The 26,185-nt window shown below is 46.9% G+C and overlaps 1 protein-coding gene and 1 pseudogene across 2 annotated transcripts in view; one reads left to right on the top strand and one right to left on the bottom strand.

Annotated features, from left to right (window-relative positions):
* Positions 1–26,185, top strand: part of LOC308475535 (uncharacterized protein) — a 34,762-nt gene that overhangs the window by 182 nt on the left and 8,395 nt on the right. Inside the window, exons 2-16 of the mRNA XM_081002565.1 lie at positions 1,868–1,960; positions 3,400–3,509; positions 4,351–4,410; positions 5,046–5,162; positions 7,016–7,120; positions 7,469–7,571; positions 8,724–8,794; positions 9,376–9,901; positions 13,008–13,508; positions 15,072–15,147; positions 20,313–20,404; positions 22,194–22,303; positions 23,581–23,634; positions 24,593–24,709; positions 25,834–25,914. Of these exons, the coding sequence (XP_080858691.1) occupies positions 1,896–1,960; positions 3,400–3,509; positions 4,351–4,410; positions 5,046–5,162; positions 7,016–7,120; positions 7,469–7,571; positions 8,724–8,794; positions 9,376–9,901; positions 13,008–13,508; positions 15,072–15,147; positions 20,313–20,404; positions 22,194–22,303; positions 23,581–23,634; positions 24,593–24,709; positions 25,834–25,914 (2,188 nt within the window). The 5' untranslated portion in view covers positions 1,868–1,895. The remainder of the gene's footprint in view (positions 1–1,867; positions 1,961–3,399; positions 3,510–4,350; positions 4,411–5,045; positions 5,163–7,015; positions 7,121–7,468; positions 7,572–8,723; positions 8,795–9,375; positions 9,902–13,007; positions 13,509–15,071; positions 15,148–20,312; positions 20,405–22,193; positions 22,304–23,580; positions 23,635–24,592; positions 24,710–25,833; positions 25,915–26,185) is intronic.
* Positions 17,266–20,092, bottom strand: LOC308458967 (large ribosomal subunit protein eL20 pseudogene; annotated as a pseudogene). Its single transcript has one exon. The product of its transcript is annotated as a large ribosomal subunit protein eL20 pseudogene (transcript).

The raw sequence follows: 26,185 nt of genomic DNA, 5'->3' as shown, positions 1-26,185 counted from the left end.
CCTCCTGAAACAATAAGATGAATCCGGAACTCCACAGCAAGAGGGTGGAAGAAGCCAAATGAGCTCTATGTCTCCAGGGATGCAGATGGAGAAGAGTAAAGTCTAGAGAGACCCTGGAATACAGAGATCAGAATCAGGAAGTTAGACCCTTAAGCACAAAAATGTAAGATGAGCCTGCTGGATCAGGCCAATGGCTCACCTAGTCCAGCATCCTGTTCTCACAGCGGCCTTCCTGCTATTTTATATCTGCATTCTTGAACTACAAGTCCAGATGGCAACTCAGTGGTGGGTGGCTGTGGGTAACCAGTCCAGATATCTGCAAAGCAATTGCACATATCCATAAAGCATGTCCTTGGCATTGCTTAAAAATACATAAAAATATGTAGGTGGAAGAAAACTTAATGGAATTCCCTTCAGAATATGGATCAATGTATTTAATATTCCTAATAATCTCTACCTGGCCTTGCAGGGATTTGAACCTGTCGCTATTATACCACAATGACCTTCTCAAAAACAAAGCCTCCTTTTGGCCATCTCCTGTCCTAGTGATCTTGTGTGCATAACATGGATTAGTGCAGGGGTGCCCAAACTTTTTTCAAAGAGAGCCAGATTTGAAGCGTAAGGGCCGACCAAAGTTGTTGAGTTTTTTATAGAATTGAAGTTGCTGAGGGTTTTTTTTTAGGATTTTACCCCAGGACATATACTGCTACAGGGGCCAGATTAAATTGGCTGGCAGGCCGGATTGGGCACCGAAACAGACTTTGGACATGCCTGGATGTCTGCAGTCTGCGCTAAATGGAGGAGAGGTGTTTCCACTATTTCCACTTGTAAAGATCCAGGGCAATTTATTGCAGGTATATATACCGTATTTTTGGCTCTATAAGACTCACTTTTTCCCTCCTAAAAAGTAAGGGGAAATGTGTGTGCGTCTTATGGAGCGAATGTAGGCTGCGCAGCTATCGCTGAAGCCAGAACAGCAAGAGGGGTTGCTGCTTTCACTGTGCAGCGATCCCTCTTGCTGTTCTGGCTTCTGAGATTCAGAATATTTTTTTTCTTGTTTTCCTCCTACAAAAACTAGGTGCGTCTTGTGGTCTGGTGGTCTTATAGAGTGAAAAATACGGTACTTAACGATTTACAACTTGGTTATCAACACAGGCCAAAGACCTTTTTATTTTATTTAAGTACAATAATTTGTGCCTTTGTTATGCTTAGCCAGGACCTAGGGCCACTTATTCATTTATAATACTGTATAGTGCAGCGGGTGGCACTGTGGGTTAAGCCACAGAGCCTAGAGCTTGCTGATCAGAAGGTCGGTGGTTTGAATCCCCGTGATGGGGTGAGCTCCCATTGCTCAGTCCCAGCTCCTGCCAACCTAGCAGTTCGAAAGCACATCAAAGTGCAAGTAGATAAATAGGTACTGCTCCAGTGGGAAGGTAAACGGCGTTTCCGTGTGCTGCTCTGGTTTGCCAGAAGCGGCTTAGTCATGCTGGCCACATGATCCAGAAGCTGTGCACCGGCTCCCTTGGCCAATAAAGCGAGATGAGCACCGCAACCCCAGAGTCATCCGAGACTGGACCTAATGGTCAGGTGTCCCTATACCCTTTTATAGCGTAGAACAAGGGAGTTGGTCAGCAATGTCCTCCTGAGGTGGAAGCACATGCCACCTGCAACTTATGAGAGGATGGGATAGTGGTGGCTGCACATAAAGCTAAACTATGTTTAGAACAGACATCTTGTATTAGGTACTTTCAGCAGAAGATGTTTTGCATCTGGCATCAGTTGAGTGCTTCTGAGAGCTGGAGTGGGTGAGGTGGAAGCCTGGCTGGAGGATGATCAATGTCCTACCATGTTCTCCCCTAATTTACAGCTGGCCTCTGTGCTAAACAAGCTGCATCATGGTTGATTACTACCAAACACTGGACATCCCTCAAACGGCCTCCTCAGATGACATTAAGAAGGCGTAAGTAGCACAGTGTGCACCAACCACAAGATATTATATGAACCCGAATTTGGCACTTCATAAAATAGCCCAGTTTGGCTCAGATCAGTTTGGCGCCTGCCCAGTTCAGCTTGGGAAGGTCTTTCTTACCCTGCTTCCTTCTCCTCACCCTTATTCACTATTGGGAATTTTTTTTAATGACTATGACTTTTCTCACCTTTGACAGAAGTGGATACATAGCAGCCCTTCCAGAGTAGATAAACTGTCAAATTGCAGGTAAATAGGTCCAGGGACTTTTGTGCTGGACACATCTAAACTGTGATTCACCCCTACTCCTTTAGGAATATCTGTGCAATCTGCCCTTTCTTTATGTTGTTTGGTGCATTCAGTTTCTATCCTACCTTTTCCCAAGGATTCCAGGTAGATTATGGTATTGCACTTCAAAGCAATCATACGATAACATAGCTAAATAAATTAAAATTACCCCATGCTTTTTAAAAATATCATTTATTGAAGAATAAAAAAACAAAAAGGACATAATTACAAGTGCACGGAGTAATATGACACACACAAACAAATGTAGAAAACAAAACAAAAAAAATCACCCCATGCTTATTAACCCTGGCCACAGAATGCCAGACCAAAGAAAAAAAGTTCTGCAACTATTCTGGAGAGCTTACAGACCCAGACTTTGATTGGACAAAGGACTCTAGGACAAAGGAGTTCCGCAATTATAGGTCAGCCACCAAACTCGCCGATCTACAATACATGCCCTCGCTATTTGAATTTGGTGCATGGACAATGTATTCAAGAAGGTACTCAGTAATAATAATGGCCAAAGGGGCTTAAGAGGTCAGATTTAGCACCTTGCATTGTGCCTGGAATGCAACAGGACAGGGAGCCTATGCAGATGCTACATCACAGGTGTCATTCATCTTTTGAGGCATACCCCAGCATGGAATCAGGATCCCACACTGTCTACTAGCAAAACCCACCAGATAGTAACTGAATGCAACCCAAACAGAGTCCATCATAGCACCCTATCCTTGAGGTTACAAAGGCATTCCTACAAATTGGTTGTACGCCAGCTACGTGGTGGTCCTTTCTGTAATATCTGTAATATCTGGGGAATGCAGAAATTACATAATTGCCAATATTAGGGTTTCAAAAAGTAAAAACCCTATATTTCAAAAAGTGAAAACCAGGACACCCCAAATTTTGTTGTGCTTTTTTTCAATTCTGCCTTTGTAATCCCGAACATATGGCAGCCCTAGTCAATATTGCTTCTTATGTGAAGACTTCTAGAAACCAACAGATTATGTAGTTTGAGCATGCACCACAGCATGTACTGCTGGTATCGGGGAAGAAAGGACACGTCTCCTCTTGACATAATATTGAGAGGTGACGGTTTCTCTTAATGGTAATCCTACAGTTCAGTCTCTCCTTTTGGACTGCTGTAGGTACAGGAAGAATGCACTGAAATGGCACCCAGACAAAAACCCAGGGAACAAGGAATATGCAGAGAAGAAATTCAAGGAGATAGCAGAAGCATATGAAGTGCTATCAGACAGTAAGACATTGGACCATTCTCGCCATTCCCCATCCCAGGGGTCTCCCATCTCTGAGCTGTTCCCTATGTGCTCCTATATGCCCCCTGCCTTGTTGTGGTCTTTTAGAAGCCTTCCCTATAATGCACACATGCCGCTTCCTGAGCTGCTGCTGGCTCCCAGTTCTCACTCCCTGCAGGCCACAGAAGTGAGAGCTCAGCCCAATCACAGTCCACCCAGCATGAGTTTCCTGTACAACCCCTTCTCCAGGCACCTGGCAGCCCCTTTGGTTCACTGCTAGACCTGCCAGTCTGCCTTCCATCCATCTCTTGAAAAGGAAGAACCAGGGACACTTTGAGCAACTATATTTTCTGCTACTCAGTACTTTGCTGCTGTTTGGGGTCACAGTGCTTAGTGTTGGAGGGAGAGCTTGTGGTGTCTCAGGGCAGCGGTGGAGCAAGCCGACCGGGCACCTGGGGTCGCATGCGTGCCCTGCATCCGGGAGCGGGGTCAGCCGTGTGCAGGGGCGGGGCCAGCTGGGGCAGGATGCTTCGCAGGGCCTCTAAGGAGTCTGCCTGCCTCCGCCCACTCAGCCGCCCTACAGCTGAGGGGGAGGTGGTGGGCAGACCGTTTGGGGAGAGACGTGTGGCTCAGGCATGCTGCAGACCCTGCGGTGAGTGCCGCCTGGCATTTTGTCACCCCCTACTTAGTGGTGACACCCGGGATGGACAGCCACCAATGCTCCCACCTTGCTCTGCTACTGTCTCAGGAGTCTTGTAGCTAAAGCATTTGCACAGGATTGTAGCAAAAGTTGAATGGTCTTCAAGATGGGACTGGCCTCCTCTTGTTCCTTATTTCTGGCAGGTTATAAGCGGGACCTTTATGACCTCTACGGACTCGAGGGGCTGATAGGACTAAGCACAGGTGAGTGGAGGTTGGTGTGTAGACATACAGGACATATTATCCATACCCACCTCTGTTCTGGGCTCAGTCCTCACCACAAGCACCACAAGCACTTCCTGGTGCTCTCACCAACTTGTGCTCCTCCTGAAAGCGTAGAGTTTGTTTAGCACCAGAGGGCAGGAACCTACCCTGTGCAGGCTGTCCCAGGCTTGCACTTGGAAATTTTCTTCCCTACTGGAAATCCACAGGGAGAAAAAACCCCTGATGAAAATCTGGGTGGCTCAAAACACATTGTTGCTTCACTGTATCCTTTACCCCTGCCCCCTATCTCTCTTATCTTTCTGTGTTTTCATTTTGGGAGCTGTCCTCTTGCCTGACCACTGTTTGCAAAGGGGTGCATACATGGAGACCCCTCTTGCATCAATAGGGAATAATGAACCCTGGGAACTGAATTGTTTTCTTTTGTGGTTTGGGCTGCTTCCTGCTCTGTGTTTCTTCCTTTCTGGCTCTGCATCTTGCTTTGGGCCAAGAGATCATGCCTAGATTCAGCTGTCCTCAGCATATCATCCCCTTTCCCTTCTTCCTCCACTCCCTGAAAGACATCCATGGTGTGCTGAGAAGTGATGGTGACAGGTATCTGGTTTGTTTTCTTGAAGGTGCTGGGTTTTATCCAAGCGCCACTGAGACTCCAGACTTCATGTTCACCTTCCGTGATGCAGATGAGGTCTTCAGAGAGTTTTTCGAAGGACAAGATCCCTTCAGTGAACTCTGTGGTATGTGCTGGCACGAGGGGAACAAGGGGTAGGCAACATAAAGCTGCCTTATAATGGTGTCTCTGGCTCACAGCTGTCTCCTCTGGTGGGCAGCAGCTCAGGCCTCAGGCAGAGGGGTCTTCATCAGCCTTTGCACCTGAGACTTCTCTTCATTTAACCTGGAGATGCCAGAGACTAAACTCAATGTGTTCTGCCAAGAGATATTTATTTTAAAACAGCAGTGCTACACCCCCGATTCCCCAGGCTGCATCCCTTACTGACCCTACCTTACACCACCCTCCTTGAGTACTTTCTTCTGGTGGGAAAGTGTCTTTGAACCTTGGTAGTAGCTTTGGCTTGCCGTGATAGAGAGATGTGGAAAGGAGGAGATGCAGAAGCTGCTGACTTTTGCATGGCTGGGCTGCCGCTTACTATACAAAGGTGAGAGCCGCATTTGTGTCCCTGCCCACTTTGCACCTGGCCCCACCCACCAGCAGCATGCAGCCGCTAGAAGTCTGCCTGTGAGGGAATGTGGTCCTTGGGCTGCAAAAGTTTCACCACCCTGCTTAAAAATGTCTAAAACTTGCTTCTTCTGCTAAAAAATAAAGGCACTAACACCCTATTCTCAAGACGCAGTACCTTTCTCAGAGACAAAGGAGCTAGACGTTATTATAGCTTGCAGGACCAAGGTTACAAGACAACGGCCTCACTCACATTTTTCTTATTTGCATTCTTTTTTTTTTTTTAAATGATATTTATTAAAGTTTCACAAAGATACATGAAAGTACAGAATAAAGAAAAAGTATAAAGTTTTAAGATATAACAAAAACAGTAAAAAATAAGGGGGAAAAAAACCATACAAAATAAAACAGTTAAAAACACAATAATGTTCCATAACCGATCTTCCTTACTCTTATTTCCCCGGACCTCCTCATACCCCTTCTTTGTATTCCAATTCAATTTGTTGGTTCAGCAAATCCTTACCATTAATCTTTTACCCAATTGTTAACCTTTTTTTCCATGTCTCTTAAAGCATTACAGCTAAAAACCTCTTAATTTCTATCCAACATCCTTCTAAAGTTCCTTAATTTTGCAATATTTCTGTAAATAGTCCTTAAATTTCTTCCAGTCTTCTTTCACCGACTCTTCTCCCTGGTCTCGGATTCTGCCAGTCATTTCCGCCAGTTCCATGTAGTCAATCACCTTCATCTGCCATTCTTCCAAAGTGGGTAGATCTTGTGTCTTCCACTTATTTACTTATTTGCATTCTTTTTCAACAGTGGAAAGAACTAAAATGTTTCCTCCCCTCTCCAACGGTTCACCCCTGTGCATGTTTGCTCAGATAGCGGTCGCACTGTCTTCAGAGGGTCTTGTGCCCAGATAAGTGTGTGTCGGATTGCTGTGTCACCAGGCTGCTGAAACGGAGCCATTTGGAGAGGAAGAGGAGTGGACTTTTGAGAGAGAGAGGATTGTGTGAGCTCTGTCCTCCCAGCCTGAGCCTGAGCTCGGAGCAGTGTTCTGTTCACCCTAATGAATCAGCCACCACAGCAGTGGATTATATTCACTACCATGATCCACAGGGCTTTTCTTCTTTGTGCTTTGACAGAGACGAGGACAGGGGGAAGGTTCCAGGTCTAGCTTGGCTGCAATCTTTCTGCTCTGTCCTCGCCCTTACTGAAGGGGTGCCTGTCACATAAGACATCTTCTCTGTGGCTTGGGGTATGGTATAAACATGGATTTGTATTGCATTATATTACCTGATCTGCTTAGGCTCATTGCACCAAGCAACGAAACTGAACATGTCCCTGCATTATCTGGGTTATAATGTGTAACTGGAAAGTCTTCCACTTATCAGCCTCCTCCTTCCTTTCCAGAGGAGTTGTCCCCATATACAGATCTTCAAGGAGGAATACCCCAGTGGGTCGTGCCAGGCTGTACCACCTACTCCTATTGCTCCTACAGCTCTCCATTCCAGACAGGTAAGGCAAGGATGCATCACCTTGCAGCCTTGAGCAGCTCAGTGGGCAATCTGCTGCACATGCTCATTGCAGGGCTTGCCTCTGTGCTTCTCCAATACACTTTGCCTCTTCCATATCTGCTTCTCTACCTCATTCTGGCTCTGTCATCTCACAAGGACCCAATTCACCCCTGCTTTTAAATGTCCGAGGAACAATTCTCCTGTTAAGTGTTAGTGCCTCCTTTGTCCAGTCCCTTCATTCCCACTGACATTTGCAGTATGGGAGGCCTCTGCCATTTGGCTGGTATTGAGGCCTGCACTAGCTGCCTCCCTCCCCCTCAGCAGTGATGTTGTCACTTTCCCCTCCTAGATTTCTTCACTACGTTTGGGCCTGGTGCTGAATTAGGAATAGGCTTCTGCTCTGTCTCCACATCTACCAAGTACATCAATGGCAAACGGATAACCACCAGGAGGTGAGGTGACAAGGAGGGGCCAGGTGCACGCGAGTTAGCCTGCCCCCTAATCAGATGTAATGGCAAACTATCATTTTCTGCAAGAGCAGAAACAACTCACTAAAGCAAATTGTGCAAAAGGAGAATGGAGAGTGAAGGGGGAAGAGGGAGTTTGTGAGTTCGGGGCTTTGCTAAACCATCATTTGGCATTTTGTTTGAACTTAGAATATATGTTCCTTTTCTATTACCTGTCCTCCATTAACCCAAATTCATGTGCTGTGCAAATAATAGAAGAGACCTTCAAAAGCACTTCATGTGGGATGAAATGCTCTTACAAATGGGAAATTCTTCCTTATGTTTGACCTAAACCTGCTTCCCTTCAATTGTTTTTGCCCTGTCCACCTACCTGATCACCTTCTGAGATTTTAAAAATACTATTAAAAACAACCAGTATATTGTCCTTCCTTAATCTGTAGGCTGATCCTTTGCTCAGATTGTTTAACCTTTTATCTTCTTACAGTTCATTTATGAACTGGTGTGGGTTTAAAAACCTTTAGTGTCCAAGCCTCAACACAGTACTGCAAATAAAGAATTATCCTTGCTGTAACGTTTCAGATTTGCCCTTGCTTAATTTCATTTTGTTCCTCTTGACCAGTTCTCGTTATTATTGAGATAATTTTGAATGCATAGCTTGTCCTTTGGATTCCTTGCAATTCCACTCCATCCCCTGTACATCTGACTCTTCTCGCTCTTGCATAATAATACTGGTAACTAATAACTCCTATCCCTGTGGAGTAGATCTTGACAATTGTTTCCTGCTTACTATCAGTGGTTTCCCAATCAATCAGTTTATTTGTTTAGATATTTAACTAGCCCCCATGCTGTGCTTGTGTTAGTTAAAAACTGTTAAGGCAGAAAAAAATGAAGCGAAACATTCTCAGTGTTGACGATAAAAATAGCCACTTTGTATTAACTTTGTCCTAAGTCTTACAGGGCTTCTGAGCAATGCTCTGGTTTGGCTTGTGCTGAGCTTCTAGCAGGAGGGAGTTCAGGGAAGAAGCCACCGAGAATGCCTCTGTTGGGGTGTGGGGTGTGGCGTGGCGGCAGCGCACGCTTGACCAGAATGCAATGTGGCGAGTGCTGCAATGCAATGTGGCAAGGCCTCTTTTGCAGGATCCTTGAGAATGGGCAGGAGAGAATGGAGATTGACGCGGACGGGGAGCTCAAAGTGGCAGAAGTGCATGGTAAGAAATCAAACTCGGAGGGCACTAGAGTTGGGCACACATCTAGAAGGGAAGATGGGGGTCTTGGCCTGCATCTCGGTCAGTGGTGACTGGTGTTTCCTGTGACTGCCAGAGCCAATGGGTGACACTGAGCCTAAGTTGAGGAGGAGCAGGAGCAGCTCTACGGCTCACTCTAGGCTGGGCAGTCCCTGGAGTAATAAGGGCATCCATTGTACCTCATCTCCCATTAGCAGCTGTGCAAGGATTAAGACTATTTGGGTCCAGGCTTGAATTGGTCCATGTTTCTCCCATATTAAAATAAGCAGAGAAATCCACTGAGGTCAGGATATTCTTTTCACATTGGCAGTGGGTCCTCCTTGATTGAGGGGCACTGGGAAGGCTTCCCATTCCATGTTGCTATCTCAGGTGCTAAAGAGCCCTGCCCCTGCTCCCATTGTCTCTCATTCCTATCCAAATGACACTGCTGCATGCTGCATGCTGGGGCAGAACGCAAAGCCCCTTGGAGCCTCAGGGATGCTGGGCCCACAGAGTGATGCTGAAGGGGCTGCTTCCCCACCCCTTGCTTTGTTCACCTCCTCCAGGCCTCACCAACGACGACTTGAAGGCCACGGTGGAGCTCATCCAGCCGGAGCAACACGAGATCCTGCGCTCGTCTGCTACGGACATCCCGACTCCGCCACGCCCGCAGAGCGCAGGGTTCTCTTTCGCCCACCCTGAGGACGAAGACAAGGAGCTGCATCGGGCCACCCTGGCCTACAGCCTGTCTGAGATGGAGACCGTGGGGCAGCAGCACCTGGCGGGCGCCCCCCGAGACAGCTCCAGGAAGAGGCGAGGCAGCGCTCGGAGGGCACACAAAAGGACGCCTGGGCCCAGCGAGGAAGTGGCGGGTGCTCCCTTTCCCATTAGAGCCAGGAGCCCGGGCGCAGGAGACAACACAAAGGAGGACAAGCCAGCAGAAGGCCCAAAGGGCAGAGGCTGCGCTGAAGAGCCGGAGAAGCAGCAGCTCGCCTTGCCGGCGGCCCCTGAGGAAAATGACTCCGTTCTCAGTGACATGCGGTATGTCTTCCCCGACATTATCCCTTCCCACAGGGAGAGGGAATCCATCATGTGCACTGTCCTCTGAGCCTCACCGACATGCAAGAGAAGAACGCTCCCGTGTCCAATAAAGGTCACAGCCTGGCTGTTGGTCTCCACAGTGGCATTATTCCCCTGAGAGGGGGGCATGCAGGGTACCCCAGCCCAGGAACCGTCTGGCTCTGCCTGAACAGAGGTGTGCACTTATTTTATTTAAAACCATTTACGTATCACATTTTTTTTAAAAAAAATCTTTTAAGAAAGCAGTGTATCATGAAAACATTAATGATTTTACTACGTGCACTTTATTTGCATAATTCAGGCATGGGGAATTAGATCTAGCTGGTAGAATGGATCCTTACTTCCCCACAGACCAGCTTTGAGCCCTGGGCTCCTTGGGAATGAAGGGTAGGGTACAAATAATAAATAATTGAGTCAGTCATTATGATGTCAAGTGACCACTTTGAGGCATCCTACCAGTGCCAAATAATTTATTCTGATGTCAGAACTTGGTTTTTCTGGGTGCAGCCTAATTGAAAGTGTGTTGGTGAGGAGAACCAGTCAAACCAGAAAAGAGTGGAGGAGCTTCAAACAGCTGTGGTTGCCTGATAAATGGATCATCTCTAGGATTTGTCCTCTTCTCCTGCCCTGCCACCATATTACTGGCTTGTAAAATTACGAAGAGCTAGAAGGGACCAAAATCCTGTCTTGTTGAAGAAAGGGCAGCCTTCTACCCTACAGCTCACTTACTATTCAGTGTTCTTAGTGAGGAAGGGAGATGTTCAAGCCTAGCTGAAAGCTGCACCCTCTAGTCCAGATGCATGGGAGCAGGTTACAAAGATTCAGTAGCAAGGCAGCTGCTTTGCACATGTAGAGATGCCAATCACCTTTCCATCACTGCCTGCAGACACTGAGAAAGGCTGTCCCAGCAGATGCATACAAGATGGCTGGTGCATCATGTCAGCAAAAGATCAACCTGTTGAACGAGTTGTGGTTAACACCTTCTCCGCATCATACCCTTGAGTGAAGATAATGGCACCTAGAAAAGGTGTATGCTAGTAGGGTGAGGAACCTGGAGGCAGTTCTTAGAAGCAGGACATCCACACAGATTAATATACCACTGCATAGGCCCTGATGGGGTGCTGCTTTTATAAATATATAAACTGTTAGGCCCTCACCACAAAGTTAGGAACATGGCACCAAGAACAGATGCTGGTCCCTCCCATAGCACCTTAAGACACCCTGTCACCCCCCACCCCCCATTTCATTTGTTTTTTAAAATAAGCAAGTTTCTACCCTTTGCAAAAACATATGCAGACTTGCCAGGTAATGACACTGTTGCAGTCTCTCTACATTGACCACTATTCTCTCTCACACAGAGAAAGACAACAACCGATTAGCATATGCAAATTTTTAAAATATAAACCAATTTAGCATTGCTAAGCATTAAGCATAAGCAATAAAAAAAAAACAACAGGTCAGGATGGTTTAAGCCTCTACCCTGACACTGTCCTATTGATTTGATGCACAGCCTTACCAATTTTTCTGGATTACTGTAAGAACATGGAATTCCCCATGCATCTTATGACTTTGGGTGTTCACCAGGAAAGCACTCCTTTTTGTGGCTTCCCTCCACTGGGGGTGAGTAACACACACTGGGGAATTGGCATCAAGGCCTTCTGCCAGGGTGGTTTCTTCTTTGTGTGTTAACTAGCTAGCAAATGCCTGTCTGTGGTAACTATTACTCATGTGATTTATGTATCTAGCACCACCAGTTACAAACAGCACACAGGACTAGCTGAGAAGCATATGGAATTGACGGATAGTGTTATAAAAGGTTTCTTACTCATCATTCATAAGAGGTTTTCCATTCTCCCTCTCTCATCCCCCATTGCAAAACAAAGTGTTTCCTTATTCGCCTGCCCCCCTTTTTCTGATCTGTCACATCTCTAGCTCCTTTGCTGCCAAATTCCACCCTTTCATTCTGTGGCCATGCACCCAGGCCCAAGCCAATTATCAGATTCTTATTGTTGTTTTTGAAGACTAGGTAACCCTGTGACATTACCAAGACCCACCTCTTGAGTCTCAGGCTTTAGGATCCTGGTGGAGACCTGGCTGACAAGCTTCTATAGCAGCAATATTCCCCTAATGCTGAGTCACTGCAGCTGGCTTCTGCCATCCACCCTGCCTGTTCTAAATTGCTACATCATGTCTCAGTTGTGCTACCGCTACCACCCACCAGTTTATAACAACAATCTATGTTCTGGTATTTTCTCAGCTGACCTGCTGCCTCCATGTTGTGCTAATGTTGGCAGAGCTTGCAGCCAACTACCCACCTCACCTCCCTCACACACCATTTCACACAAGTCCTTACTTTCTAAAACAAGAAATTTATAGTGTAAGACACATCTGGAGATTATCATTCTCCCCCATGGAACATCCATATTAGGGCAATTACCTTTACTAGGCTCTTTATGAGGCTGCCTTGTGGGACATCTTTGGGACAAGAAAAGGCTAAGGGGTAAACCCTACACAAATCCGGAGTCCCTAAGGCTGTTGGATGGTGTCTTGTACACCTCCTCCTGGCAACTCCCGCAGCCAAGCTGGTGCCAAACATATTGCTTTCCTCTCCTCTGGAGAAGGAAAACTTTGTGTTTGCAGGTGTCTGTAAACAGGCAAGACCCCTCCCCCATTTCCTATGTTGTGTGAGGTAACTTGTGTTTTTATACATCATCTATAATTTTACAATTCTATAATTTCACAATTGCACCCAGTTCATTTACTCATGATTTGTTTTTAATCTTTTGACTTGATCATTGAAAGCTGCTTGTGTTGTATTTATATTATTTTGCTGTTAAACCTGTTTTTCTTTTCATGGGTATTTTTGTTGTTTAGAAAAATAAAATACTTAACAGTCTGCTACCCTTTATGCAGAGAGGAATGGTAATGTGGCACTAGTACAGAAGGGTAATAATAATAATAATAATAATAATAATAATAATAATAAATTATTATTATTAACCAAACACTAGTGGGAATGAAATCCATATAGCACTGAGTATCAGGTTCAGAGAGAAAAGTTGCAACCTGAGACCCAGGGTTGCCTGACAGTGTAACCCTAGACGTGTCTACTCTGAAGTCAGCCCCAGCGAGTTCGACGAGCCTTACTCCCAGGTAAGAGCGCGTCCTGCACGCGTTGCAGCCTGAGATGCTGCGAGATGTTTCCACCCACAAAAGGGGGGCAGCTTCCCCGGCTGCGCAAGGGGTTCCGCCGACGTACCGGAGTCGTAGCGCACATCCGCGTGGGGCCGGGAGGGGGCTCCACGCACCGCCCGTGGCAAGCGCGCTCCAGAGAATTCCACCGGAGCCCCGAGCAGCTGTTGGCCGCGGCCTCCTCGCCTTACCTCACCGGTTCAGAGTGCAGGGTTCGACGTCACAATGGAGCCGCGCGTTCCATTGGCCGGCGCCGGCGCCAGTCCCCGGGGCCGAGCTGGGGCTTGCAGGCCGGGGCCCTCCTCCGCTCTTCCCTTGACAGCCGCAGCAGGAGGCGAGAGCGGCGAAAAACTCGCGTCCCAAGCGAGCGGGGCTGCGGAGTTGCGGAGCATGGTGCAGTCCGGACGGAGCCTCCTCCAGCGCTGAGGTACGATTGCTTGCTGGCTTGCCTGCTGCCCGCTTGTTTCTCGGAGCATCGGGTGCCATTGCAATAAAACAAAAGCGATGACGGCCAGGGGAGAGCGGCCGCATGAAGCGATCTGGAGATGCAAATCTCTTCTAGGATCCCCGGGATAGGAATGTGGAGCAGCTGGCAGATCCCCTGAGAGAGGCTGTCTGCCGACCCACCGACGAGGCTCTAGCAGCTCTGACAAGCAGAAGTGTTTCGAAGTTGCGCTTGCTGTCAATACGATTTAAAAACCGCTTTACCCCTATAGGGGGGGTGGGAGGGTATTGTTTTTCCTATTTCGTGTCTTTGCACTGTAAACCGCACTTGTGATCGTCGGGCGAAGGGCGGTATATAAATTCAACGAATAATAAATAAAAACAACAATTTCGGTCCTTTGCTATCACCCTGTCGTCCCCGCATCTAGCAGGACTGAAGGGTCAAAGGGTGGTATCCACCCCTGGTCTCCCCGCTTTCAAGTCACGCTCTTGTGTCGGGTGGGCGTTGCGTGTGTGTATGTGTACGTACGTTACGCGGAGAGAGCAGCTGAGTTTCGTTCCGCAGTAACTAACGCGCTGTCCAAAAATAGGGTTTAAGATCCGGGAGGCTGTGGGTAGTTTTAGCATGCCTGTTTCTTCCCCACCCAAAATGCCATCAGAAAAAGAGGCGTTTGCAACCCGCCGGTGCTGCCCTGCACGGAATGCGTGTCGGTTGTTTTTTCCTGCCGGCAGGAAAATGGGTGCTATGGGGAAAGGCGCTGTTAGAACAGTCGAGAAGCTGAAACGCGATCGGTCCCTCGCACCGGCCGGATGTTGTGCTTGTTGTTGATCCGGTGGCGCACCGCAAAACAAAGGGAGAGGCGAGGGCCCAGAGCCAGCCCCGAGAGGGACAAATAAGCATTTTCGCCAGGAAACGGCAACAAAAGCACTCACGCTTTCTAGGAGAACTCGGGAGAAGGCCTGCCCCTGATTGCAGGCTGCTGCAAACAAAATTGTAGGATTCTGCCAGCGGATTGAGATAAATGGGAAGGGGCGGTGGAAGCTCCGTAGAGGAAGAGTTGTTGTTTTAAAAGATCAGCTTGATAGGATGAGCAAAGGCAGGGAGTTGGTGACGATTTTATTCAGATTTAATTTGATTCAAACACAAATGTGCACTAGGTGAGGCGGGAAAGAGAATATTAAGTTCAGGCAACTTTTGAAGAAATGAGCTGGTGCCATAAAAAAGCCAAATGAAATGAAAGGTGTAGGAAGGTGCCCTTTCCCCCCCCCCCCTGAGGAAGGGAACTTAATGAGGTTCTGAAGAGTGTCTCAAGTCAAATACTTTGACCTGGAAACCCATCTCCCTGATCTCGGAGTTCTTAATATTACTTAGTATTGGTTTGCATATTTTAGGGTGGTGTTGGAAAGTCATTCTTGACAGAGGGTGACCTCAAATGGAATGTCTCTGCATAACTTGGGGGGGGGGGGGCTGAAGGGAAATATTTTTAATGTGGAAATGGGGTTAGTGTAACAATGTTAAGGTGGAGTCTTTCTGCTTCTTTCCCAGAGGAGGAGAAAAGAAAACCACCCAATCACCCTATTGCAAAAGCCTTCTCTGCCTCTTCTACTCCAGCAAAGTAGAGGTAAGGAAGGTACCCCTGTCAGAGAGTTTAGGCAGAACCCAGCTCAGATGAGGATAGCAAGTGAAGGGGCACACTGTCATCTCCACACCAGCTTCCAATTTTGTTTATATTTTGGCGGACACGTTGACAGAAGAGTGGATGATCCACAAAGGAAATGGCAACAGGAAGTGGTGTATCATGAATCTGATAAATTGAAAACCCAAGACTGAAGAGCTCAAAGGAGGTCAGCGCTGATGAGTATCAGCATTAAAAAACAAACAATCCCACAGAGTGAACATCTTTGCATTGTAACTGCAAAGAGTATGGGGTTGTGATTTCATTTCTTATCATTCATATAGCAACTAGCCTGCAGGAGTTCTTGTGAGTTAAATGCCCGAGCATCCATTTATATGCTCCAGACAGGTAAGCAACGATCTGCAGGTCAGCAGGCAAAGCTGAGCTTCAGAACTGGGCTGCAACACTGTGAGACGGAAAACCCTCCTCGGTCGTTTTCCTGCCTTAGTGTTGTCGCTGTAGCTATTCTTGCTCCTCCCGCAGCCTCCTAATCTCTTAAAAACTTAATGGCCACTAAACCGCTTAATGCATAAAGATACTTAATGAGGAAGGCAATGGGCCAGTAGTATCCTTTTGGGTGCACTGGGCTTGGGTCAGCTTAGGTGCTTGTTCAGTGTTGTCTTTGGGTAGGAGAGATTCCCTATGGATCCCGGATCCATAGGTTCCATGGCAAGGGATGGTCAGGGATTATAGACATTGGGGGTATCTGGAGGCTCACAGATCCCCCCCCCCCACTTTGCTTGATGATCCAAAACCATGGTGCAAGCAGCAGTGTGGTGTTGTGGTTGTATCTCCACACCATGGGTCTTTTAGGTTGCAAAGCAGCTCTTTGCTGGCTGGAGGCAATTTCATCCTCAGTCTGTGGTTGACATAACCCAAGCAGCTTCCTATATGGAGACAAGCAACATTTCTTGTGTTTTAAGCAGTACTCTTCATATATGAATCTGGCCTAAGGCTCCAACCAGCAGACAGTTTAGTAGCATGGGCTGCTAAACCTGTCTGGGCTTCAGGAGGCATGGGCCAGGACTGCTATGCACTTGAAGTTTTGTAGGCGGAGTTTTGGAATTGGAACAACTTCCCTTAAATCCTGATGCAACCAAGCAGGGGCCATTCAGAAGCTTTCTTTCAAGCACCACCCTATTCTGCTTGCATGCGTGAATGGGTTTAGCAATAAGCATCCTAAGGTGATTCCTGTAAAACCAGATGTCTTTCCTTCTGTCCATCCTGGAAGAAGAGACATTTCAGTGAGAGGGAGTGTCACCCTTCCAACTAGTGTTTATGCAGAGTAGTTGTTTCGAAAGCAGCAGCACTAGGTCATGGCAATTATAGATCCAAGCTGGGAAATGTGTGGACCATGTCTGCTGAAGTCAGGCTTCTTTAGTCAGACAACAGGAGGCTTGTACCTCCCACGTTATTCTCTGCCCCTTCATAAGGCCACCAGTCCCTATTAGCAGCACCTTGGGACACCGTGATAAGCACAGAGTAGAGGTGGCACCCCATACTGCTCAGATCCAGGCAGATAGTCGTAGGAAGATGCATGAGATTGGGACCTGCCTGATTTATCCTTGTGGTGGCTTTGTCCCATTTTTGGACTTATGAAGAGTTTTCCGCAGATAGTTTCATCAGATACACACTTGCAGCATAAGCCTGTGCATGTTTCCATGGAAGTAAGATCATCTGTGGTACTCTCATGTAAGCATATATATAAGATTGCAGCTGCAATCCATTTATTTTAGAGTAAATTAAAAGACGCCTGCTTCTTGGGAGAAAGCAATGACTAACCTAGACAGCATCTTAAAAAGCAGAGACATCACCTTGCCAACAAAGCTCCGTATAGTTAAAGCTATGGTTTTCCCAGTAGTGATGTATGGAAGTGAGAGCTGGACCATAAAGAAGGCTGATTCCTAAAGAATTGATGCTTTTGAATTATGGTGCTGGAGGAGACTCTTGAGAGTCCCATGGACTGCAAGAAGATCAAACGTATCCATTCTTAAGAAAATCAGCCCTGAGTGCACACTGGAAGGACAGATCGTGAAGCTGAGGCTCCAATACTTTGGCCACCTCATGAGAAGAGAAGACTCCCTGGAAAAGACCCTGATGTTGGGAAAGATGGAGGGCACAAGGAGAAGGGGACGACAGAGGACGAGATGGTTGGATAGTGTTCTCGAAGCTACCAGCATGAGTTTTACCAAACTGCGGGAGGCAGTGGAGGACAGAGGTGCCTGGCGTGCTCTGGTCCATGGGGTCACGAAGAGTCGGACACGACTAAATGACTAAACAACAACAACAAGAAGTTCCACTGAACTCAATGCTTAACAGGCATGCGTAGGATTGCATATTCAAAGAGTAATCTTAAACCTGTTTCTCAGAACTGCCACTGTGTCAGGCAGGGATTACTCCCAGGGAAGTTGTGCATAGGATTGCAGTTGTAATCTCTTAACGGGGCACTGCTGAATACAGCCCATAATGTGTGCTCTGGTTATTTGAGCTATTTTATTTTTTAAAAAATAAATAAATCCTTATGAAGCACTTCATGGGCTGGGAAAAAAGCTAACTGTATGCACATCTAAAGCTGTTCAGAGCTTTGAGTGGAAGTCATCGTAGTGCTACATCGCTCATTCTGTAAGTGCAAGGATTTCTCTTTGCTTAGCAGATCTCCCCCATCTTCTCCCTGCCCCCACATGCCCTCTAAATCTCTTTTAGGGGTTCCCTCAATGCTCTGGAGCAGATTAAAAGAGGACACAGGGCAGGAGGAGTCCTCTTGCCCAAGCAGAAATCGTGGTGCTGACAGGATGCACTGGTTGAATACTACCCCTAATCTAGTAAGATGATAAAAAAAATTGCAGCTACAACCCTAAATAAACTTACTAAGAAGTAACCCTTATTGAACCCAGTGGGACTGACTTCTAAGTTCACACTGCATTTCAGACTACCCAGGTTGCAACTCTATGCCACAAAGAGCAGTTTCTTTTGTGACCATTAAGCTTCTCTTACAGTTTTTGTTGTAAATGTGAAAGATAAAGAGAGGCATTTGGTATGAGAATAAGTCTTCCAGACAATCTAGTTTTTACTTCCACTTTCAGGGAAAATATGCAATACCTTCTCAAGCTGAAATGTGTTTTACTGCTTTTGCAACATAAAATACGTGATTTAATAACTTTGCATACAAAATTTCACTATTTGACATATTTATGAAAGGTACTGAGGAATCTTATGCATATTTCATAATGCCTACTCTAGTTTAGTCTAGTTTATTCACTTAGGATTGCAGCTTCAAAAACGTTAGGCTGGATTCCTGTTTGCATTTACGTGGAAGTAAGTCTCTTTAAACAATGGTACGTATGTTTGAGTAGATATGCAAAGGTTTGCACTATTACATCTGTAGCTGGAAGTCTGTGGCACAGTTAGAAGATTGGGACCAGGTCAAAAGGACAGTACACATAGGCTAGTTGCTTCTAGTTTCTCCAAACTAGATCAGATGTCACCAAAAGATTAGCAGCAATTCACCAGCAGGGAAGGCCCTTTCATAAAAGATGACAGCAGCCTCTAGGTGTGGAAATGCAGCTTGTATCTGAGTGTTGCATACATCCAAAGCATACACCTCATTCTCTAATGATGTAGATTGTCCTACATAGAAATCTTTACAATACACGTTTTGAGTCGGTAGAAGCTTAAGCATTTCACTCATTCAAAAAATGAAACTATTGCATAGGAGCTTCCCTGCCCACACCCCAGTGTTAGAGAGAGAGAGAGAGAGAGATGAGAAGGCATTCCCACCCTCCCTGGATGTTCACATCTCTATCTATGCACTTTTTAGATCCCTCTTCCTTCTCTTTAAATGACTGGACATTTATTTACAGTGCAAACATAGCAAGCACATATGTGGATCTTTCACGTCCCTTATTATTTTCCTTAGAATGTGTGAAAGTCACACCTGTTGCTTTTTATCCATTTGTCTAGGCTTGGGTGGTTTGTTTGTTTGTTTTTTATAAGCACTGATTTCTTATGGTGTGTATAGTCAAGGTGTGTGTAGGAGAAGAAAGTATGGTTCTCTTGGCATTGGGAACATCACGGTTAGACATGATCAAAATAGCTGTGAATCAACTAATGTCCATCGTGTGTGAAGCAGCTTGGAAAGGAGGAGGACACTGTTGGGTTGTGGTGTTTTCTGGCAGCTCACAGGAGTCCCTTTTCCAGACATACCTGACTTTGCCAGAGCAGCTGATGGCCAATCCTTGGTTGGCTACGCCTGATGGATTCTGTTTTTCTCACATTAGAGTTGTGCACCCTTCCCTACTACAGGCTTTTTTCCCCCTCTCAAAAAGAACTTTATTGAAACTCAGAGCAAATGAACCAAGTCTGCATTTGGAAGAATGTGTTTGATCTCTTGGTGGTGAAGCGTGGCTTATGTTGATGATGCAGAACTCTATGTGGCAGAGGGAACTTGATTTTGGAATCATAGAACTGCTTGACAGCTGGTCTGTGGCACTTGCTAGCAGCGATCTCTTCAACCTTCATGATCTGAATTGAGTGAGCACGAGCTCTAGGACGGGCTCTCATATCGCGACAGCTCCAGCAGTTGTCAAATCCCTGTATTCCCTGTACATGTTATGAGTTCCACTACGAGAATCATAGCGTAGCCAGATACCGAAATTTTTCACCTTCAACGGAGACTTCTCTAAAACCTGTCCACAGTACACAATTTCCCCAGAAGATTTCTTCGTCTTCTTCAGCTGAGAGACAAAGTACCAGAAATGGGACTTTGCAACAACATGATTAGGAGCAAAGATGCGCATACGATAGAGAGGTGGTGTTGGGCTCTTAGGAGTGGGGAGGCATCTCCCAACAACTTCCTCAGGGTGCCTGACGCCTTCATGGTGCTGCCTCTTTGCTCCCTGCTGCAGTTGTACCAGTTGCTTTAAGGACTCAGGAACGGCAAAGATCTGGGTCTAGTTGTATCCGTGAACCCTTTTCATGTGTTACTACAAGACTCTTGACACAACCATTCCGGCGATAAAGGGTGGGTGGGAGGGCTATTTTAATTTGGATGGTGTTAGCTTGGGTAATGCTCAACAGAGGTGTGCTATACTAACCTTTCCCTCTTACTCTAGGTTTGCTGCATAGCACATTTGGGCACCATGGTGGATTACTATGAAGTGCTGGGGGTGCCCCATGGTGCTTCACCGGATGACATCAAAAAGGCGTAAGTTGCATTCTCTCCATTTCTGACTCAGGCTACTGACTGCTAGTCCTGGTGTGGTGGTTATGAGTGTGACTGTGAGATGTGGAAGTGGGGGCACAGTGTACCTGGCCACAGTTTAGTGGAGGGCAGCCTGTTTAGGTTTGTGACAAGAATAATGAGCTCTCAGAACTCTGTGTTTCCCAGTGTTAGGGGATACAGGGTGGTTTTGTGGCAGTAAGTTGTATTGCCAACTTTGCCTTGGACTCTGATTAGCCTTGGACACTGCATTTTCCCAGTGCTTTGGGTTTTTTCCTTTCTGCTTCCATCTTTTGGTTCCACTTGAGCTCCTAGTTTTCCTGTGGAGAACCTGGTAGCTACTAGTTTCAGGTCGAATGTACTTGATCTGAGACTCTGTTCTAGCTCTTGGGGCTGTTATGCAGGTACTTAGTTGCCAGATACTGAAAATTCACTTTTCTTGCGACTCCTCAATTGAGGGCTGACATATATTATGTTTGTCTGATTTCCCTCCACTGCCTAATTAACGTTCACAAACTTTCTGCCTGCAGGAATACTATAGCATATAAAAAGGAGGCTTTAGATTGCCAAGAGAACAGATCAACATAAGTATTTAAATTCAGTTTCCAAACTACGTTTTGTATATTTTCCAAAAACCAAAGCACATGCTGATTGGTTGCCATATCCGTTAAAGCATGTTGATGTGCTATTAAATAGTGCCTTGGAGTTTGATCCAACGAGGCTGATCCAAAACTTTTGCTTGTGCAGCTTGTGTGAAGATTCAGATTTGATTTGATTTTTAAATGAGAAATCTACTAGCAGTAAAACGTAAAAAAAACCAGAATAGCCATTTTCATGCAAAACTATTGTTTTTAACCCACCTTACAGAAAGATAATTGAATGGGAGAGGGATGGGCTGTTTGCAGGGCTGCTTTTGTTTTTGGAATGGGCACAGGGAGGTCTGCACTCCAGAGGAGGACAACTTGGGTGTGCCCCCTTGCACAAGAATGAACGGAGGGAGAACGTGTCGACACTTAGTGCTGTGCCAGGAGATCTTTGTGGCACTGCAGTATAATGAAAGCTGTAGGATTCAAGAGCCTTTTGGCCCAAAATTTCCCCTTAGGGGAATGCCTCCACTCTGCTCCTTGTGTTAGCGCAGGCTGGAGGTGCTCTAAGGTAGCAGCACACCTGTAACAGGAGAGAGGTATTGTAGAAACCCTTGTTCCTCAGCAAGGGTTTGAAGCAAATTATCAGGTGAGCAAATCTCCAGGCTTGTTGTCTGCTCTTCCTTTGTGAAAGAGACTCTGCGGATCCTGTTTTGGAAGTGCAGCAATCTACTTTCCTTTGAAAAGCCAAGGAACGGTAAATTGGCTTTTACTTTTAATTTTGTGGGTTTTGTGCTACTGTGGGAGTGAAGTGCCCCCTCGTGGAGGACAGATGGCAGAACAATGACCGATGACCACTCTTGGTTGAGCTGGAGCTTCATCTGCTATGGCCACCAGCTGCTATCAGCTCCTGTGGGAAGAGAGAGAAGTCTGGTTTCACCTGGAAGCAAATGAGGATCATTAGTCCCACGTGTTGAAACTCCCTTCCCACAGAAGCAGAATGTCCACATAAGCAGAAAGGGGTGTGTGTAGGGTTGCTGCTAACTACAAGGGGGTGAATGTGTAGGCCAGTATGTGACCCGGGGTGGGGGGTGGGAGAGAGAGAAGTTGTCTGTGGGCTTGGTTCTTGACAGGGCCTATACCGTAAGAATATACACCAACCAAGCTATCATGGTTGTCTTGTCAAACAGGTACAGGAAGAAAGCCTTGCAGTGGCATCCGGATAAAAACCCAGATAACAAGGAACATGCTGAGCAGAAGTTCAAGGAGATAGCAGAAGCCTACGAAGTGCTATCGGACAGTAAGCATCGACTCTCTCCTCCCCCTTTCTTTCCCTCAGTCTGTTTCGGTTCATGTAGGGTCTTGGCCCTGGTTGTGGGCTGTTTCTGGAGACTGAGGAGATTTCCTGTTCCTTGTAAGAGAAGGGAAAAGAGTTTTATTCACAGGGTTAAGGTGCAGGTGTGGGACCTGCGGCCATCAAGATATGGTTGGGCAACAGCTCCTGTAAGCCCAGACAGGCTGGGGCTGGTGGGAGGTTCCTCCCTCCCCCCAGCCCCCATTTTTATTTAGCAAAATAAAACAAAGCAGAGAAGGGAGAAAAAGAGGCATGTTTTTCAAGCAGAGGCAGAACACTAGCAAGCGAAGGCATATAAAAGGACGTAGCAAAAGTGCCCTTTGGAGACGCCTTTAAATGAGTGGGTGAAGGCTGCTTCGAAGGGTGTGTTGCACGTCTCTACATGTTCCTGTTTTCCTTGGAAGTTTTAAAGCAGAGGTTGGATGGCCATCTGTCATGGATGCTTTAGCTGAGATCGCTGCATTGCAGGGGGCTGGACTAGATGACCCTCTACGTCCCTTCCAACACCTCAATTCTACAATTCCTCTTTTAAACCTCCCACATTGTGTTTAAAGGGGAAGTGCGGAATGACTTTCCCAAAGCTCTGGGAAGAATTTTGACAGGTGTCAGCCCCACCCTCCTGTCAGACATGTGATGCCATCATCATGTCATGTGATTGGCTGGCCAGTTGTTCTGTCCACCTGTCAAATTGGGCCCTGTGGCCAAACCTCCGATGTCTGGCCTCTGGAGCCAAAGAGGTTTCCCATCCCTGTAATAGTGAAACTAGAAACTGAGAGGTAAAGTCGAGAGCACCCACCTAAGCCTTGTGGGACAACTGCCCATTAGGACAGGCTACTTGAGGAAGATTGGGCTTCCTTTGAAATGAGAGCCTTTTAAACTAGACTAAATGGAAGGTGTGTTTCATTAACTGTTCTCTCTCTCAGCCCCTAGCTGTAGTACGATTCCAATTTTGCTGGCTGACTTTTCACAGTTGTTGCAAGTTTTTCTGAAATAATGCAATGTTTTCTGAGCATGCTATGCAAATTACTACTAATTATTAACCCAGGCAGGACTAGCTTTGGGTAGACAAGGCAAGGACTCAGTAACATTCCCTGCCCCGCAGTCCATGTGTGGCGGGGGGGGGGGGGGACTGTGTCCCAACTAAGTCAATGGCAGACACGTCTGCTTGAGCCTCACCTCTTTTTTGTGGGCAGCTATCTAACCCAGGTGCTTTCTGATTTCAGAGAGCAAGCGTGAAGTCTATGACCGATATGGCAAAGATGGACTCATGGGTCAAGGTAAGGAGCTTGGTCAAGATCTGGGTTATCCTGACAAATATCATCAAAAACCAGGATCAGGTTCAAAGCAGATTTCTGCATTGCCAAGAGGGCGAGAACAAAGACGGCAACAGATAGCTTATGTGCAGCTCAGAAACACACAGGCCTTCTGCATTAGCTACTTTAGCTGTTATCATAGTAGTGTGATTGAGCAACTTTCACAGGGAGCAATTTCCTGGGAGAAATTTGCAGAGTTGGGTAACTTCTTTGGGAGCAGAATATTACTAAGGTCTTGGCTGCCTTGTCAGTTCCAAACCAAAGCAGCTGTGGCGCAGTTAGGCCTTTCACGGCCCAAACAGCCATTATTTTGTGATTCTTAACAGTTTTGTTTTTCTGTTCTGTAAAATGGGTTTGTCCAGCTCTGTAGCCCTTCTGTGGCTTTTGACCCATGAATCAGTGCTTGATTAAACTATTTCCAGGGGCTGCAGACATATCAAGGCATGGCTGGCTGGCAGGCAGGCTGCAGGTTTGCTGGGCCTTTGATGTAAATGATTTTAGTTATCTAGTACCCCTAAGCCAGAGGTTTTCAAGCTTTCTGAGTCCCATTTTCAAACACCCTCCCTTCTGGGGTGTTCCCAGGCCACAGCTGCCCCAAAGAAAGGTGCCTGCTCACACTGTCCCACAGGGGCCTGGGAAGCACCCCCTGGCCAGCCTCAGAGGCACCATTTGCCTGAGGAGGTTGTGGCCAGGGCTGCTGCAACAAACAACAACTGTGCAAGCCTTTGGGAGGCAGAGACACAAGAGGGCATCAGTGGAGGGAGAGAAGAAAAGAGGGACAGAAACCAACGTTGCCTGTGGCACCCCTGACCATCATTCAAGGCGCTCCAGGGTGCCACAGCCTTAACCTTGGTAAACAGTAAGCCAGTGTCTTGGTGTGAGGAAAATAAAGCTTCGCATTTGGTCTCTGCTTCCCCCACAGGTGGGCCCTCCGGGTCAAGACCACACCCAGGACCCGAATTCACCTTCACTTTCCGCAGCGCCCACGACGTCTTCCGGGATTTCTTTGGAGGGCACGATCCATTTGCTGACTTTTTTGGTGTGCATTGGGTTTGATCCTCATTTGTTTTGCAAGGGGATTTTATCTGAGTAGGGAGGGAAGACCCTATCTGCTGTCTCTGGACTTCAAAACTATGAGGACAGTCAGTGGTATCCCAAAGACAACCAGTATCTGTGAGATGGAAGGAACTAGTAACGAAGAATATCATTGCTATCTGGTTGTGTCAGGCCCAGGGCTCCTCTAGCTGGATTTTCCTTTTACCATATAGGGCACTTCTGTGGAGAGTGCAGTAGGGTTTTGTTACTCATTCCCTGCTCCACCCTGCCCCATTCCTACAGGAAATTCTATGACCTACATGCTACTGTTGTGGTTTGGGTTATGCCAGGTCTGTTGGTGTTTTCTTGTGTGAACTTGGTGTTACTTTATTCTACTTGCATCTAAGTTCCTTCGTGAGGAAGCTCAGAGTGATTAAGCAGTGCAGTCTCCCATCTAGGATTCATGAGGCTGAGACCCGCTTAGCTTTGACAATGTAACCCTGTTGCCCTCCTGGCATTTCTGGACTGCAATTCCCATCATTCTTCCCTCACCATTGGACATGGTGCCTGGTGTTGATGGGAGTTGGAGTCCAACAGCATCTGGAGGACCCACAGCCTTAAAGCCAGGCCAGAACATTCTCCAGAACTCCTTGTGCAGCTGAGGAGAGTAAAGGGAGAGGAGGGGGTCTTAGACAGTGAACAGTCCCTCCTTTTTGGATCATTTCCAGATTACAAGAAACCAGATCCGTTCAGGGGAACCAGATCCCTCCTAGTTAGACATGGGCCAAATGTTGGCACTGGCTTTAGTACAGACCTCGTGCTTATCCAGAACTTCTGTGTTAGGGAAGGGAAATGCTCCCCTCTGTGTGATGCAATTGGATCAGCTCAGTGGCTGTCCACACCCACTCCTGGCACTGGGTGGTTTCTTGCAGCTCAGGGAGGCTCTGGCAAGGCAATAAAACTTGTGTGGAAGGAAGCAGCAGCAATGTGGTACAAGATACATGAATCAGAACTGCGGGCAGATAGTAGGCCAGAATACAAAGGGTATGGATCTGCATGCTTTTGAGTAGCAGTCTCCCTGCAGAGGAATGTAGTGGTTGACGATCTCTTCTTTGGACCTCTTTCCAGACGATCCATTCGCAGACCTTCGACCTGGACCACGGCACCCTGGGGCAGGGCCATTTTTCTCTCCCTTTGCAGCATCGCCAGGTAAGGAAGGAACAGCTGGAAGGATTTGCCTGCCCACCTGCTCCTCACTGTGGCCTCCAGTTCCCCACCCTGGTTCCAACTGCACTTGGACCCTTGCTGTAGGGTTGACTTCTCCCTGGGACTGTGTGCTTTGCACACTGTGACCTGGTGGCCACTTTTGCAAGGCTACATTCTTTCTCCTATTTGCCCCTCCTTGGAATCTCAAAGGAAAGCTTTCCTGCCTGGTTTCTCTTTTCCTTTGCTGGTTCATCTCCCCTGGCCTTGGTGCCAG

Source organism: Podarcis pityusensis (genome assembly GCF_964106645.2).
Source record: "Podarcis pityusensis genome assembly, chromosome: 1".
Classification (NCBI taxonomy): Eukaryota; Metazoa; Chordata; class Lepidosauria; order Squamata; family Lacertidae; genus Podarcis; species Podarcis pityusensis.
This window is presented reverse-complemented; position numbering and strand designations above follow the sequence as displayed.